The following is a 14,970-nucleotide window of genomic DNA, read 5'->3' as shown; positions in this document are numbered from 1 at the left end:
ACTTATCACCAGCGCAAAAGGCACGGCAGTAAAAGTTGTGTCGTTCGGCGTGGTCACGCAAGAGCCCGGGAACGGCAACCATCGCGCCAGCTGCTAAAAATAGTGAACATGATATGCCCGCTCTGAGCTTTAAGTGTTTTTATTCGTATCGCCTTTGTAGTTTCGTTTGAACAAAAAGAAGTGGTACTGGTACATTTTCGGGAATCGTTAATGATGAAGCTGTAGCAAACTATACGGAGTAGGAATGGAAGTGAAAAGGATATAGTTTGGATGAACTGTAGTCGCTTAGATTGGAATGTTTGATGTTAATATTTGCCAAAATGTATTTTGGCAAATTGTAATAAAAAGCTAATTGATGCATTCTTTCAGCAGTCCGGACATTTAAACTTGACTTTTTAAATCCACAATTTATTTCAAATAACACACTATGTTGATTCTTCCAAGTCTTGTGACTGCTAACGTCTAATTGTGATAGGTTATGCAATTCAACAAGTCATGATTTTTTCCACATCAAGAAAAGATCAACACGATACGTCAGCTTTCACACGTTCAACAGAAAGAAATACCTAAACGATGAACGCAGTTTAGTGGAAAAATGTTTTATCCGCTATAATAATTTATCGTTAAGTACACGGATGAATTTTCGTTTTGTCAAATAGTGTTTGCAGAATTTTGCGGTTTTGTAAATTATTCACATGTACTATCAGGTGCAAAAGTGCATGGAGAAATTATGAATGAATTCATTGATAAATTCGCCATGCACTTTTGCAGCTGATAGTACGTCAAAATGATTCGAATGATTTAGTTAACATTCTTTCGACTACTTATCAGTTTGTGGTATTTTTAAATAGGCGTTTGAATAGGCACATTTATTAGTTATTCGCATAATTTTGACTCTCATTGCATTTAGTTTAGGTCATACCTATTGAAAATGAGATCCGGAGTTAGTACCTATAATATAGGTGTTATTTAGCCGATCTGCAAAAAGAACCGATTTTGATGACCAAAAATATATATTTGGTCAGCTAAAATTTATAAATGGTCAGCAACTTAAGGTTAGCAAATATTTGAATACCAGTTTAAATTTAATGTCACGCTAAGCTGCTCTAAATTAAAGACCTCATAATTAAACTGTTAACGATTTTTTTTGTGCCGACCAATTCTTCAATGTTGTTGATCAAATAATGATTTTGTAGCTCAAGCCGGCATATTATTTGTATGCTGCCCAAATGATTAAATAGCAGATTATTTTGCAGATCAGTGATCACTTTTAAAAACGGTTGATCAATTAATTTCTTCCCCCATAATATCCTCTTTATTTCGATTTAACAAAAATCAAGATTAAATCAGATTATGATAAAAACTCATCGTTAGTATTTTACAGCAGTAAAAATGGTTAAAAATAACTTAAATCCGGAACGCTTAGTAAACAATCATATTTTTTAAACCTCAGAGAGTAAATCGTGCTTAAGGCGCTGTCAGTTCCGAATTGGGTAATCTGTCGTCCAGTCGCTGTGGCCGAAGGGGCTGGAAGCGGTAAATTTATGCGTAAAGCGGAAGATACCGAAAAATGTAAGCGCAAAATATTTAGTGAACAGACATTGTTTAACAGTTTTGCCTTTAGGTACAGTAATTTTATTTTATCTTACCTAATTGTGATGGAAAACCCGTGATGTTAGAACATCAACATTTTGTATTTTGATAAATAATGTGAAACTAATAGTTATTAGCTTGCAACGGAGACCACCCCAAATTGGGGCCATATCTGTCCACTAGATAATGGATACGCATTGTTCGTGTGTTCAGTGGAAACATACGAGTATGGATCTCTAGTCAATAATGTGTACATTAATTATATTACATTAAAACTTCATCAAATAACCCAGTCAGTTTCTTTTTAATTTTAGATATTAGTGCAAGGCTCGTGGGCGGCGTGGGATGTCTTCTTGCTACACAAATTTTAAGGAAATTGATTAACATTGTTCAAGTTCAATTGATTTTGAAAACATTGCCGAAATTGTGCGATAAAATAGATCACAGAGTGCGTAAGTACTTAATTTAATCAAAAGAAGCCTGCCCCAACAGAATGAGAGAACACACGAAACAAAAGGCATAATGTTTGTATGGAAGCTTAATCAGAAAAAAAAACCGGCCAAGTGCAAGTTGTACTCGCGTTGCAAGGGTTCCGTACACTACAAGAAGGGCTTAAGCGCCTGCTTTTTAATAGGAACTTAAGTCATTTTTGCGAATAATCGATATTTTGAACAAAACGAAACAGAAATGAGTTTATATGTAACATCCGAATGCGCTCACACAATGTGAAGAGATTTGGTAACTCCTTGCAGCGGCAGTGAGTGAAATTCGCAATTTGAGTTTTTTCCGTTAAGTCCGACTTACGCTTTACTGTAGATTTCTAATAGGTTTTCCTGTAATCTATAGGTTGAAAACTATAGATTATATAGAAACAGACGGACAGACAGACACACGAGAAATCCTATAAGGGTTCCGTTTTTCCTTTTGAGGTACGGAACCCTTAAAAGTGGCAATGAACTCACAATAGTCACATTGCACCACCAGCTTGACGTGCTTTCTGACGGAGGGCGGCACGTTGTTGCTCGCGGTGCTGACGCGACACCAGGTGCAGCACCGCGCCTCTTACTGACTGGGCTAATTACAAACGTGGACTCACAGTGCACCACCAGCATGACGCGCTTGCTGACGGAGGGCGGCACGCCGTTGCTCGCGAAGCTGACGCGACACCAGGTGCAGCACCGCGCCTCTTACTGACTGGGCTAATTACAAACGTGGACTCACAGTGCACCACTAGCATGACTCGCTTGCTGACGGAGGGCGGCACGCCGTTGCTAGCGAAGCTGACGCGACACCAGGTGCAGCACCGCGCCTCTTACTGACTGGGCTAATTACAAACGTGGACTCACAATGCACCACCAGCATGACGCGCTTGCTGACGGAGGGCGGCACGCCGTTGCTCGCGAAGCTGACGCGACACCAGGTGCAGCACCGCGCCTCTTACTGACTGGGCTAATTACAAACGTGGACTCACAGTGCACCACCAGCATGACGCGCTTGCTGACGGAGGGCGGCACGCCGTTGCTCGCGAAGCTGATGCGACACCAGGTGCAGCACCGCGCCTCTTACTGACTGGGCTAATTACAAACGTGGACTCACAGTGCACCACCAGCATGACGCGCTTGCTGACGGAGGGCGGCACGCCGTTGCTCGCGAAGCTGACGCGACACCAGGTGCAGCACCGCGCCTCTTACTGACTGGGCTAATTACAAACGTGGACTCACAGTGCACCACCAGCATGACGCGCTTGCTGACGGAGGGCGGCACGCCGTTGCTCGCGAAGCTGACGCGACACCAGGTGCAGCACCGCGCCTCTTACTGACTGGGCTAATTACAAACGTGGACTCACAATGCACCACCAGCATGACGCGCTTGCTGACGGAGGGCGGCACGCCGTTGCTCGCGAAGCTGACGCGACACCAGGTGCAGCACCGCGCCTCTTACTGACTGGGCTAATTACAAACGTGGACTCACAGTGCACCACCAGCATGACGAGCTTGCTGACGGAGGGCGGCACGCCGTTGCTCGCGAAGCTGACGCGACACCAGGTGCAGCACCGCGCCTCTTACTGACTGGGCTAATTACAAACGTGGACTCACAGTGCACCACCAGCATGACGCGCTTGCTGACGGAGGGCGGCACGCCGTTGCTCGCGATGCACAGGTAGGCGCCCATGTGTAGACGTGACACCTTCACCAGGTGCAGGACGGCGCCGCTCACCGATGCATCTAATAACAAACATTGATATCGTAGTTCAACTATCGTAGTAACTACGTAATAATAATAACCTAGAAAGTCTTTATAAAGTTCTACTTTTGTGATTTTTTTCATATTTTTTAAACATACGGTTCAAAAGTTAGAGGGGGGGGACGCACTTTTTTTTCCTTTAGGAGCGATTATTTCAGAAAATTCTAATATTATCAAAAAACCATCTTAGTAAATCCTTATTCATTTTTAAATACCTATCCAACAGTATATCACACGTTGGGGTTGGAATGAAAAAAAATATCAGTCCCCACTTTACATGTAGGGGGGGTACCCTAATAAAACATTTTTTTCCATTTTTTATTTTTGCACTTTGTCGGCGTGATTGAAATACATATTGGTACCAAATTTCAGCTTTCAAGTGCTAACGGTTACTGAGATTATCCGCGGACGGACGGACGGACGGACAGACAGACATGGCGAAACTATAAGGAGTTTAGTTGACTACGGAACCCTAAAAAAGTATAATGATAATCGTACGTATCGTTTCGTAGTTTTTCCCCTCTATCGGTTTTTCATATTAGCGCGACCGAGCCAATTGCGTATCGTTTGCGGCGAAGTGTCAACGATTGCATGTTTGGTTAGATGCCGTGATACTCTGCAAAAAGTACCTACCTAAACATTTAATTATGACGATTTTTCACAGTTTCTATGAACGTTTAAGAATCCTATACCACGTTGACATATTGTGCGTGCCTGTTGAATTAAAATTAAAATCTCATTCATGTTATATTCCGTGTTTCTGAATACGCCACCCATCATTGAATCTATAACAAAGTTTAACAATGTCCTTGTTGTAGCGGCAAAGATTTAACTTAAATCGAACTTGGTTGGCGAAAACCGCAAAGACTTTGTTCTCCAAAACTGGAATGCTCGGACTTAATTTGCAACGGGAATGTCATCAAACAACAAGTTAATCTGAATCCGCAGACTTCAATAAGAAAGCGGGAGTTGGTGGAGTCCTTAAACTATGCAGCGCAGTAAAACGAGACTGGGACCGAGTACAATGTTCACGCGCCAAGGCGTTGCCTAACAGGAAATATGACGGCCGCTTCTCCATACAAATCTAGTCTTCGTTTTCCTTCCTGGATATTGACAAAGGAAAATATTTGCAAAATGTAATATAATTGAACCTTGGGGGATGATGTTACTCGCGTCCGCAGGAATTGCCACTATTACCCTGCACGTATCCCCTGGGTGGCGCTAAACGAGTACTAAACCTTTCGGCTGCTGTACCTGTTGTCATTGATCAACCTCACAGCACGAAACCGAGTCGCTACTAATTCGAAAGTGAATATATACTACTATGGATGCAAATGAGTGTGATAGCTTTTCGCTTACCATTGGGCCTAGCCTACGTATATGCCAGCTAAATATTGAAGGAATCAGCCTGGCAAAGTGCGAAGTCTTGCACAAAATTTTGACGGAACAGAATGTTGACATCTTATTACTCCAAGAGACGCACACTAGAGATGAGCAAAATTTAGGGATAAGAGGAAAAATCCCGGGGTACAATATAGTCGACGCCCATAACCATACAAAACATGGTATAGCAACATATGTAAAACAAGGAATATCAAACATTGTAGTTCTACCTCAAATCCCAAATCCAAATTACTATATATCTGTTATTAAAACTCAAGAATTGACCATAGCAAATATCTACAAGCCCCCTCAAACACATGGGGAGATTGCCTACCGATCTTCCCGCACCCTTGTGTTTACGCAGGGGATCTAAACAGCCACCATACATCATGGCGCTACGACTCAAATGATACAAATGGCACCGTACTCAACCAATGGGCGGAGGACAATAACTTCCAGCTAGTTTTCGACGCAAAAGACAAAGGGTCGTTTAGATCAGCCAGATGGAGAAAAGATTACAACCCCGACCTAACCTTCGTCTCTCGAGACAGTACTGGCGCACCTCTTCCTACCACAAGGAAAATACTTGGTAATTTCCCAAATAGCCAACACCGCCCAATACTGATAGAGGTCGGCAATCAAATTCCGATAGTGCGATCCATGCCTCTGCCACGGTGGAATTTCCAAAAGGCGCAGTGGGATAGGTTTGCAACAAACATGGACAACTGTATCAGATGGATTGCGCCAAAAGCCGAAAACTACCAAAGATTTGTTGGCTTGATCGTAGCAACTGCTAAAAAGTACATCCCCAGGGGCTTCAGGAAAACATACATACCCGGTTGGACCAAGGAAAGTGAAAAACTCTACCAACAGTATAAAGAGTCAGGAGACCAGGAGGTGGGGCTCGACTTATTGCAGTCACTGGATGGTGAGCGTAAGAACAAATGGATAGCCACAGTTGATAAATTAGATTTCAAAATATCAAGCAGGAAAGCGTGGAGAGTCCTAAATAAGCTTACAGGTAAAACTGGATCCAAAACAATCAATGCCTCTCAAAAGCTGACAGACTGTATAGCGAATCGCATTGTAGATACATCACGCGTAAGGGGAGACTATGCCGCCACAAAAAATATCAAGAAGCTAGCCAAGGAGCTCAAAGAATCCCTACCAGTGGACGAAGGTCTTTCTAGGCGTTTTTCTCTAGAAGAGACGGGTGCTGCTATCAAACAGCTTGCTCTTGGTAAAGCGGCAGGCCAGGACGGTATCTATAATGAATTCTTGAAGAACCTCGGCCCTAAATGCGTGAAATGGTTAGCGGCTTTCTTTTCGGATATCCTAGCCAGGAATAAATTACCCCCGACATTTAATTTCGCTAAAGTAATTGCTATCCTCAAACCCGAAAAACCTGCTAGCGATGAAAAAAGCTACAGACCCATTGCCCTACTCAGTTGCGTGTATAAATTACTGGAAAAGCTGCTCATAAATAGGATAAGCCCACTAATTGATAAAGTGGTCCCGGTGGAGCAAGCAGGGTTCAGAGGCGGACGTAATTGTGTGGACCAGGTACTGTCGCTGACATCGCATATTGAAGCTGGGTTTCAAAATGAATTGAAAACAGTGGCCGTCTTCGTTGACCTCTCCGCAGCCTACGACACCGTCTGGCGACACGGGTTGCTCCTTAAACTAATGAAGGTTGTACCCTGCCAGCGGATTACGAGCTTAATAAATAATATGCTTAGCAACCGAGAGTTCGTCGTCCACCTAGGGGACAAGCATAGCCGCGTCAGAAAGCTACAAAATGGCCTCCCACAAGGCTCGACGATGTCACCGCTGCTTTTCAACCTTTATACGCACGACTTCCCAAACACGGCCTCCAGAAGGTTTATGTATGCTGACGATATTTCTCTTACATATCAGCATAAAATGTTTAAGGTTTCTGAAGAGCAACTTACACGGGACTTGGAGATCGTTAATAACTACCTTAAAACGTGGAGATTAGTTCCTAACGCCAGCAAGACAGAAGTGGCCACTTTCCACCTAAATAACCAAATGGCCACATATTGCCCTAAGGTTGCTTTCGACGGGAGAGTGTTAGCATACAACCCACAACCTAAGTACCTTGGTGTCACACTCGACCGCTCGCTGACATACCGTTGTCACCTGAGTAAGTTGAATAAAAAACTGGTAACCCGAAACAACATCTTACACAAACTTACTGGCACGTCTTGGGGAGCTGGCGCGGATGTACTACGTACAACTGGACTTAGTCTAGTATATTCAGCAGGAGAATATTGCGCTCCGGTGTGGCTAAATAGTGCCCATATACATAAAATCGATGTCCAATTGCATAAAACTATGCGCTGCATATCCGGCACGATACAGTCGACCCCTTTGCAGTGGCTGCCCACTTTAAGCCATATACCTCCTCCGCATCTTAGAAGGCAACAAGCATTACTTAATGAAGCATGTAAAATAACTAGAAACCCAAACCTGCCAATTTACAATGAGTTCCTGTTCCCGCCACGCCACCGTCTGAAATCCCGACATCCGCCCTACCAGACAGCACGACTACTTATGGAAAATGATTTCGATGTTAAAGCAAGATGGAAGGACGAATGGAAGGCAAATCCACCTAGAGCAGACGTTGCAACCTATGATCCCACGCAGAAGCCAGTTGGGTTCTCGGCCCCCAGGCGGGAATGGTGCCAGTTGAATAGGCTTAGAACGGAACATGGGCTTTGCGGAGACTACATGTTTAAGTGTGGCTGGAGAAACTCTCCGACATGTGACTGCGGAGCCTCTGCCCAGACAATACATCACATAATTCATGACTGCCCAAAGAGGAAATACACTGGCCACTCCCTGGACTTGCTCAGCCCTGATGTGAACGCAGCCCGTTGGGTGAAGAAGCTAGATATAAAATTGTAGTCCTTAAGTTGATAATAGTTTGTTAGTAAGCGACCAGTTTATAGCCATACGATTAAATAAATAAAATTGAACCTTAACTGACGAAGTTTATGTAGGGTGTCGCAGACGATAGGTTGTATTGTATATCTGTATACTTTTTATACCTTTTGTTTATGGTTTTTTTACAATGACGTTTATGTATATATTTTGTTTTCTCGTTTGATAGTTAGTTGTCAATATATATATATTTTAGCTGGAAGCCGGTTGTTTGGTCTCGCTCTCCCTGTGCTATCCCTTTGTCCACATTCCTGGACATAGGGGATGTTTAACATTTTAGATTTCATAGAGTTAGAACCGTTTAAAAAAAAGAGAAAATTTACGCTTTGGCGTGACTTGAACTCGCATCATTGCCGTGCATAGCTCTTAACTAATCACTACAGGAGCCCTCAGGACCAGTCTTCCTTTTTTTCCTTTAATATGAGGACGTTCAGTTTCGTTAGCAGCTTGCTTGATAAAAAATAATTTGACAATTTACATCGTTTGTTATCAGTTTTTCACTACTAATTTGTACAATAACCGGAAAATTCTAACGTATGAGCACAGCTTGGAGTATGATTAAAATTTATAATTCATCAAAATATTTTAGGAAAGAATATTTTCTAGGAAGGAAAATGGTTACAACAATTGTACATGTACAAAGACCGATTTCGGGGCGGTCTTCCCCCTTTGTCCTAACGAGACAGCTCCGGAGAAAGGATAATTCTTCTATTTCGGATCTCTTTACAACGAGCCAAATAATTTAATTCAAATTACTGAAACACTTGTAGCGCGAGATTTACACGGGCTAATCCTGTGAGCAATGTTATTTTTATGTAAATTAAGCGTTAGCTATTTTTAGACGTAAACACAAAAAAAATACAAATTGTTTTTGCTCAAAAATTTTCAATTCTATCAAGTTTACGTTGTAGGACTTTAGGAAACAACTTGTCCAAGAAATGGTTTCTTTTTCAAAGTATGAGACAGAGAAAAGGTAATTGTAAATGTTTGTCTAAAGGTATAGGTAACTTCAATAACTTGCGTTGCGCCATTAAAATTTCGCGATAAATAGGTACATTGTACCTACGGGACTTAATAGCGTAAGACTTACATTAGTGTTGTGTGTGTGCAAAGTGACTAACGTAATGCGTAATGACAATCAAGTACGGGTAGTTTGAAATCTGTCAGCTAGAAGACGTTGATACAACTTCGGGCCAGGCTCCCTGTGACAACGGAGTCCACTGGCGTAATGTTACGTTCGAAACGTCGGACCAAAAACGTAAGTCTCATACGATTAAGTCCCGTTTTCATTCATTTAAAAATATAAAATGTATTAATAAAAAAAAAACAGGGAAACGGATTATATCACGGATCAGTCAGCATAATGAATTTCATCTTTTTAAGGAATTTTTACAAAAAATAACATAAGTCAGCGTTAACGAAAATTTGCCAGTTTCGCTCAAATAATCAGTCTAGCAAAACACGGGAAGTGCTGTTTGAGCAACAATACAATGCAGCAGTAAAGTTTGCTTTTATTTATTTACGTTAATATTTTAGTTTAACAGTTAAGTTTTTTGTTATGACATAAACCTACAATAAACATAATATATCCTTTAACATTGAAAACATATTTTTTTAAATGTCTTACTTTGAGTGTCACTAAAGTTGGCTGCAGGCAGCAGGTCTCCAGCCTCGCGCCGCCAGACCACATTCGGCGTAGGCACGCCGTGCGCCGCGCAGCGTAGCGAGACGTTGGCGCCCTCTCTCGCCACCTGGTCACTGCTCGTCGGATAGTCCAGTATATCCGGCGGCACTACATTAATTACATAATCAATAATTAGTACACAATCGCTCGAACTGTGCAACTAACTTGTACTCCTCTTGAAGCTCGGAGCTGGAAGCTAGGTATATTTTTCATAGCTATGAAACATCAGTCAATATGCTTACAAATTAAATACAGTTAGTTTGATGTATATGATGTTCGAACTAGGGTCTGGCAATCTAGACTCTGACGCCTTAAACTTCTAAGCTGATGGTAAAATAATCTGCCATTTTGCTGTAAATTAAGATAATTAAGAGAATAGACCTATAACAGCTTAGGATATCGCATTAAATAAGTATAGGAGTTGCAGATATTGTTAACAGTAACAAAAGTATCGCTACTTAAAGAACTAACAATAAAAATCACTTTTTAACCAACTTCTTTACTGAAAATAAAGAAGAAGGAGGTTATATATTCGGGTTCAATATGTCGGTTGATATCCTCACCTACAACATCCAAGTAGGCAGTCTGACTCTTCATAGGGTCGGTGTTCAGCTGACACATGTACCAGCCGCGATCCGCCTGCCGCACGTCATGGATGTGGAGGAACCACACTCTCCTGTCGCTGTGGTTCACAGCGATCCTGTGGTTCTTCGTGATCACGTGGCCCGCAATCGTCAGGATAGTCTGCGTGTCCACGCGTAACCACGCCACCTTTGAAAAAAACTGGTGGTTTAGCACAACTCGCGCTCTCGCATAGAGTCCATACTAGAAGTCGAGTTAGATATACTGTATGGCCTCGCCCGCAAGTACGTATGCTGTGTTAAAATGCGACTAATATTAGCTGTAGTGAAGCTGTGGTTCACAGCAATCCTGTGGTTCTTAGTGTTCACGTGGCCCGCGATCGTCAGGATCGTCTACGTGTCCACACGTAACCACGCCACCTTTAAGCAAAACAATTTAACCCTTAAATGCATGAATTTTTCTTTTAACGAGATAGTAATATGTGATAGACAATGGCTTTCTGACTCTGGGAAAAATAATTAAAAAATATTTAAGATCGATTTTTATACTAAATCAGTGTTAGAAGTTAAATAGGCAAAATCTTATTTATATAAATATATCGTAATTGGTAAGTTTATTAAAAAAAAATACTACTATTGAAAAGGTACACTATTTGTGAAACCTTTATGATAAAATGTTTAAACATAAACTAATTACTAACTCCGAAAAAATCAGCCTAAATCACATACTAAAAATCGCCATCGTCCTGTTTTTTTACACTTTTCCGCCATTTTATCTAAATCCTTAAATAATAAATAGTAAATCATTATATTATTTAATTTATTTAAGTAATTGTATATTAAATAATAATGAATAATAATTAAGCAATAAATGTGATTTTGGATAGCTGCATATCGAGCCACGGGCCATCAAATATATGATGCATATATATGTCGCAGTAAGATAGATAAAGCCGTTATATAGTTATAACCCTAGGAATATAATTATACGTCGTAACATAGTTAAACGAAAGCGATTAATTGCTATCTTACTAGGAGTATAACTATAATACTAAACTAGTTTAGTCATATAGTTATATGACTGGATCCAGTTTAGTGAAATGATTGTAGGCAGGAGTGCGGCGGTGCGGCGGAGGTATAGTTATAACCCTAGGGATATAATTATATGCCGTAACATAGCTAAACGAAAGCGATTCCTTACCATCTTACTAGGAATATAATTATAATACGTTACCAGTTTAGTTATATAATTATATCACTGGATTAAACTTAGTCTAGGGATATAATTATAATACGTATCTAGTTAAGTAATATAGTTATACACCGTGTTTCACTTAACACTAAAAACCTGAAATCAGTTTGTTCAGAATCGAGAGTAGAATCGATTGAGCTATATCTTGATGGGGGTAATATTTTTTGTTTAATTTGTATTATTAGTTATTTTTTACGTGCCCATTCTATTGTATTCGTAATGCGACATTGTGTATATCACATTGCTAGAGGTTGCTTACCTTTTTCAGTATTTAGGGGTATTAATACTGGCTGGTTACTTGGACGATACTTTTTCCGTTATACGAGTTTGACGTTGTTTGTCAGTTTAATCTTAATGTTTATCATAAGTCATAACAAATTGAACTCGTACCTAATTACAACCTTGTCATTTTGAATGTTGGGTTTAAATTTGCTTACCGCGATTAAATTACCGGGATTTCCCGGGAAATCAAGAACCGGGAAATACCGGGAGCATGCCCTAACTGTTACGTTTTAACTAATATAGCTTGGATTCGTTTGTTTAGTAACCAAACCTTGTGTACTATGTTCGGATCGATACAAAATAAACTTTGTTCTAACGTCAGTGACGATGTTGTTATTCCAAATCGTCCCGCTATACGTATTATAAAACACTGATTTAAACTTTCACGATTTTTACACATATTTAAAATTGCAAACGGGACTTAATACATAGTAATACGCGATTAAGTCCCGTTTGCAATTTTAAATACCGTATTATAATTATATTCCTAGTAAGATGGTTCTGAATCGCTCCCTTATATCCCTAGGGTTATAACTATACCTCCGCCGCACCGCTGCACTCCTGTCTACAATCATTTCACTAAACTGAATCCAGTCATATAACTATATGACTAAACTAGTTTAGTATTATAGTTATATTCCTAGTAAGATAGCAATTAATCGCTTTCGTTTAACTATGTTACGACGTATAATTATATTCCTAGGGTTATAACTATATAACGGCTTTATCTATCTTACTGCGACATATACATCACCATGCATTTAAGGGTTAATATGGGAGGGAACGTCCTGCTTGCGTTATCCCGGCATTTGCTACGGCTCGTGGGAGATAACTAATCCCAACCCAAAGGGTTAAGGCACTGGTTCCACCTCGTTACTCGCCCAGCGGTGAACTATCAATATCGCCGTGTCTCTTTTATTTGCACGCCGATAGCTCATAGCTTACTAGCTCGCGGTGGGACCAGTGCCTAACTTGAATTTATTGGGATTAGTTCGGTTTCCACACGATGTTTTCCTTCACCGAAAAGGACTGGAAAATATCAAATCACATTGCGGGGTTTGTACCTGATCTCCGGATAGAAAGTCACACGTTTTTACCGCTAGGCCACCAGCGCTGGTAAATATTGCGACCAACCGAAGCTTTATTAAATCTGTGGTTCACAGCAATATGGTTTAATCCTATCGTCAGCATGGTTTAATCCTATGGTCAGGATCGCCTTCGTGTCCACGCCACCTTCAGCCAGCCTTGTTAATATGCGACCAATCTAAGCTTTATTGAAATCCCACAAGTGGCCTACTTAGGCGCGTCATTGCCTTATTCACGTCAAGGTTGAGATTGAATTCCAGATAACGGGGTAAACAATTGTGGCTTAGTTTGGTTACGTAAATGAATTAAAGTGAACTTTTCCAGTAGAGTTGGTACTAATAAATTAAGCACTAGAAGAAGGTACTGTAGGCGTCTAACTGTAATTTACGACATCGGTATAAGTATTTAGCTACATATAATAAACTAAATGTGCATGATGAAATTGTCTAAGTTAATTTTACCTACAACGTTGCTATGATAGTCTTCCAAACATTTTCATTCCAGGTGCCGTAGCCGAATGGCATTTCTGCGACGCGAAACGAAAACGAAACGCCGCGAAAGGTAGTCTGGCTCTGTCGCGCCAATATGCAAGAGCGATAGAGATAGATATCTACGAGCGTTTCGTTTCGTGAGCATTTCGTGAGCGTTTGTGCCATTCGGCTACGTACCCAGATATATTTACAAAATGTTACAATCGAACACAATAATCTTATCATAATCAAACACAATATTAAATAACACTCAAACGAAATACACACCCTGTAAGATCCAAGGTCATTGACGACACAAGTGAAGACCGCCTCTCTTCCTAATGACACGGTCAAGTTGTTCAGGCTATCTTCAAAGCGGGGGACCTCTGTAACAATAACAAAAAGATTACTGAGTTCTCTGAAAAAGATTGTGCGACAAGTAAGAGAATGAATGCTCCTACATTTCATTAATTGAGGGACTATGCTAGTATACATTTCGTATGAAATCAGTGGGAGTAATAGGTTATTACAAGCATGACACACAAACATAAAAATCCCTTCTGTTTCAGAGAAACAAGTTAAGCGGATAAGGGATGATCGATTTTACATTCAAACTTACCTAGTCCTTATTTTCTCTCAATATCAAAAAGTTCGTTAAGAACAGGTAAATAACTTATGTACAGCAAGAATAGTAATAACTACATTCTGTTGGTATGAAGATGCCATTCATTTGATAAAGGCGAGTACCTACTGCTTATATTACTACTATTACTCCAATATTTCGCTGGCAGATAGACAGAAATTGGACAGAAGAATGATAGCGGGTATAACAAATGAAGGGTAACAAAGCCTAAAATGACCTGATTTCAAATGTTTTAAATACGGTTTATTAGCCTGGCAACAAAATTAGGACAATAAATCGCAAACGGTCCGATCTCTGTTTGCCTGCTAATTACAAACTGAAGAAATATTTACATTCAATTTAACTGTGAAATCACTAACAGGCTGCTATAACAAAAGCCGATACGATAACAAATATATTATGCTTTTTAGCGAGAAAATAAACGATTCTGAATAGATCGGGGATTTGTTAAGCTGATATTTTTTTATCAGCTTACATTTATTTTCAATTAAGTCGGCTTTGTATTTATTTTCACATTATACGAACAGAGTTTGCTTAGGCGACCGTGCTGTATTAATGAAATACCTACAATGTACAGTTTTATATGGTCCTCGAGGGTATTTTGCTGACTTGGCCAACTTTACGACTCGGCCTTATATTTGAACCACATCTAAGCACTTTTCTCGTGATACTTCTAAGAATCCAGACTTTAGCTTTTAAGAGCATAAGACCAAAAATTGGCCTATAAACTCCTAGCCTCGCGCCTCCACCAAAGCAACTGCTATTTGACCTTTTAACTTTCAGTTTGC

At 40.5% G+C, this 14,970-nt stretch overlaps 1 protein-coding gene across 1 annotated transcript in view; it reads right to left on the bottom strand.

Moving 5' to 3' along the window:
• The window catches only part of LOC125240108 (lachesin-like), a 37,823-nt gene that overhangs the window by 5,589 nt on the left and 17,264 nt on the right, over positions 1-14,970 (bottom strand). Inside the window, exons 2-5 of the mRNA XM_048147957.1 lie at positions 13,828-13,925; positions 10,432-10,639; positions 9,812-9,976; positions 3,690-3,818 (exon numbers count right to left, since the gene is read on the bottom strand). Coding sequence (XP_048003914.1) covers positions 3,690-3,818; positions 9,812-9,976; positions 10,432-10,639; positions 13,828-13,925 — 600 coding nt within the window. The remainder of the gene's footprint in view (positions 1-3,689; positions 3,819-9,811; positions 9,977-10,431; positions 10,640-13,827; positions 13,926-14,970) is intronic.

Source organism: Leguminivora glycinivorella, chromosome 2 (assembly GCF_023078275.1).
Source record: "Leguminivora glycinivorella isolate SPB_JAAS2020 chromosome 2, LegGlyc_1.1, whole genome shotgun sequence".
NCBI classification, from domain to species: Eukaryota; Metazoa; Arthropoda; class Insecta; order Lepidoptera; family Tortricidae; genus Leguminivora; species Leguminivora glycinivorella.
The sequence above is the reverse complement of the archived record's forward strand: the minus strand, read 5'-3'. Positions and strand labels throughout refer to the sequence as shown.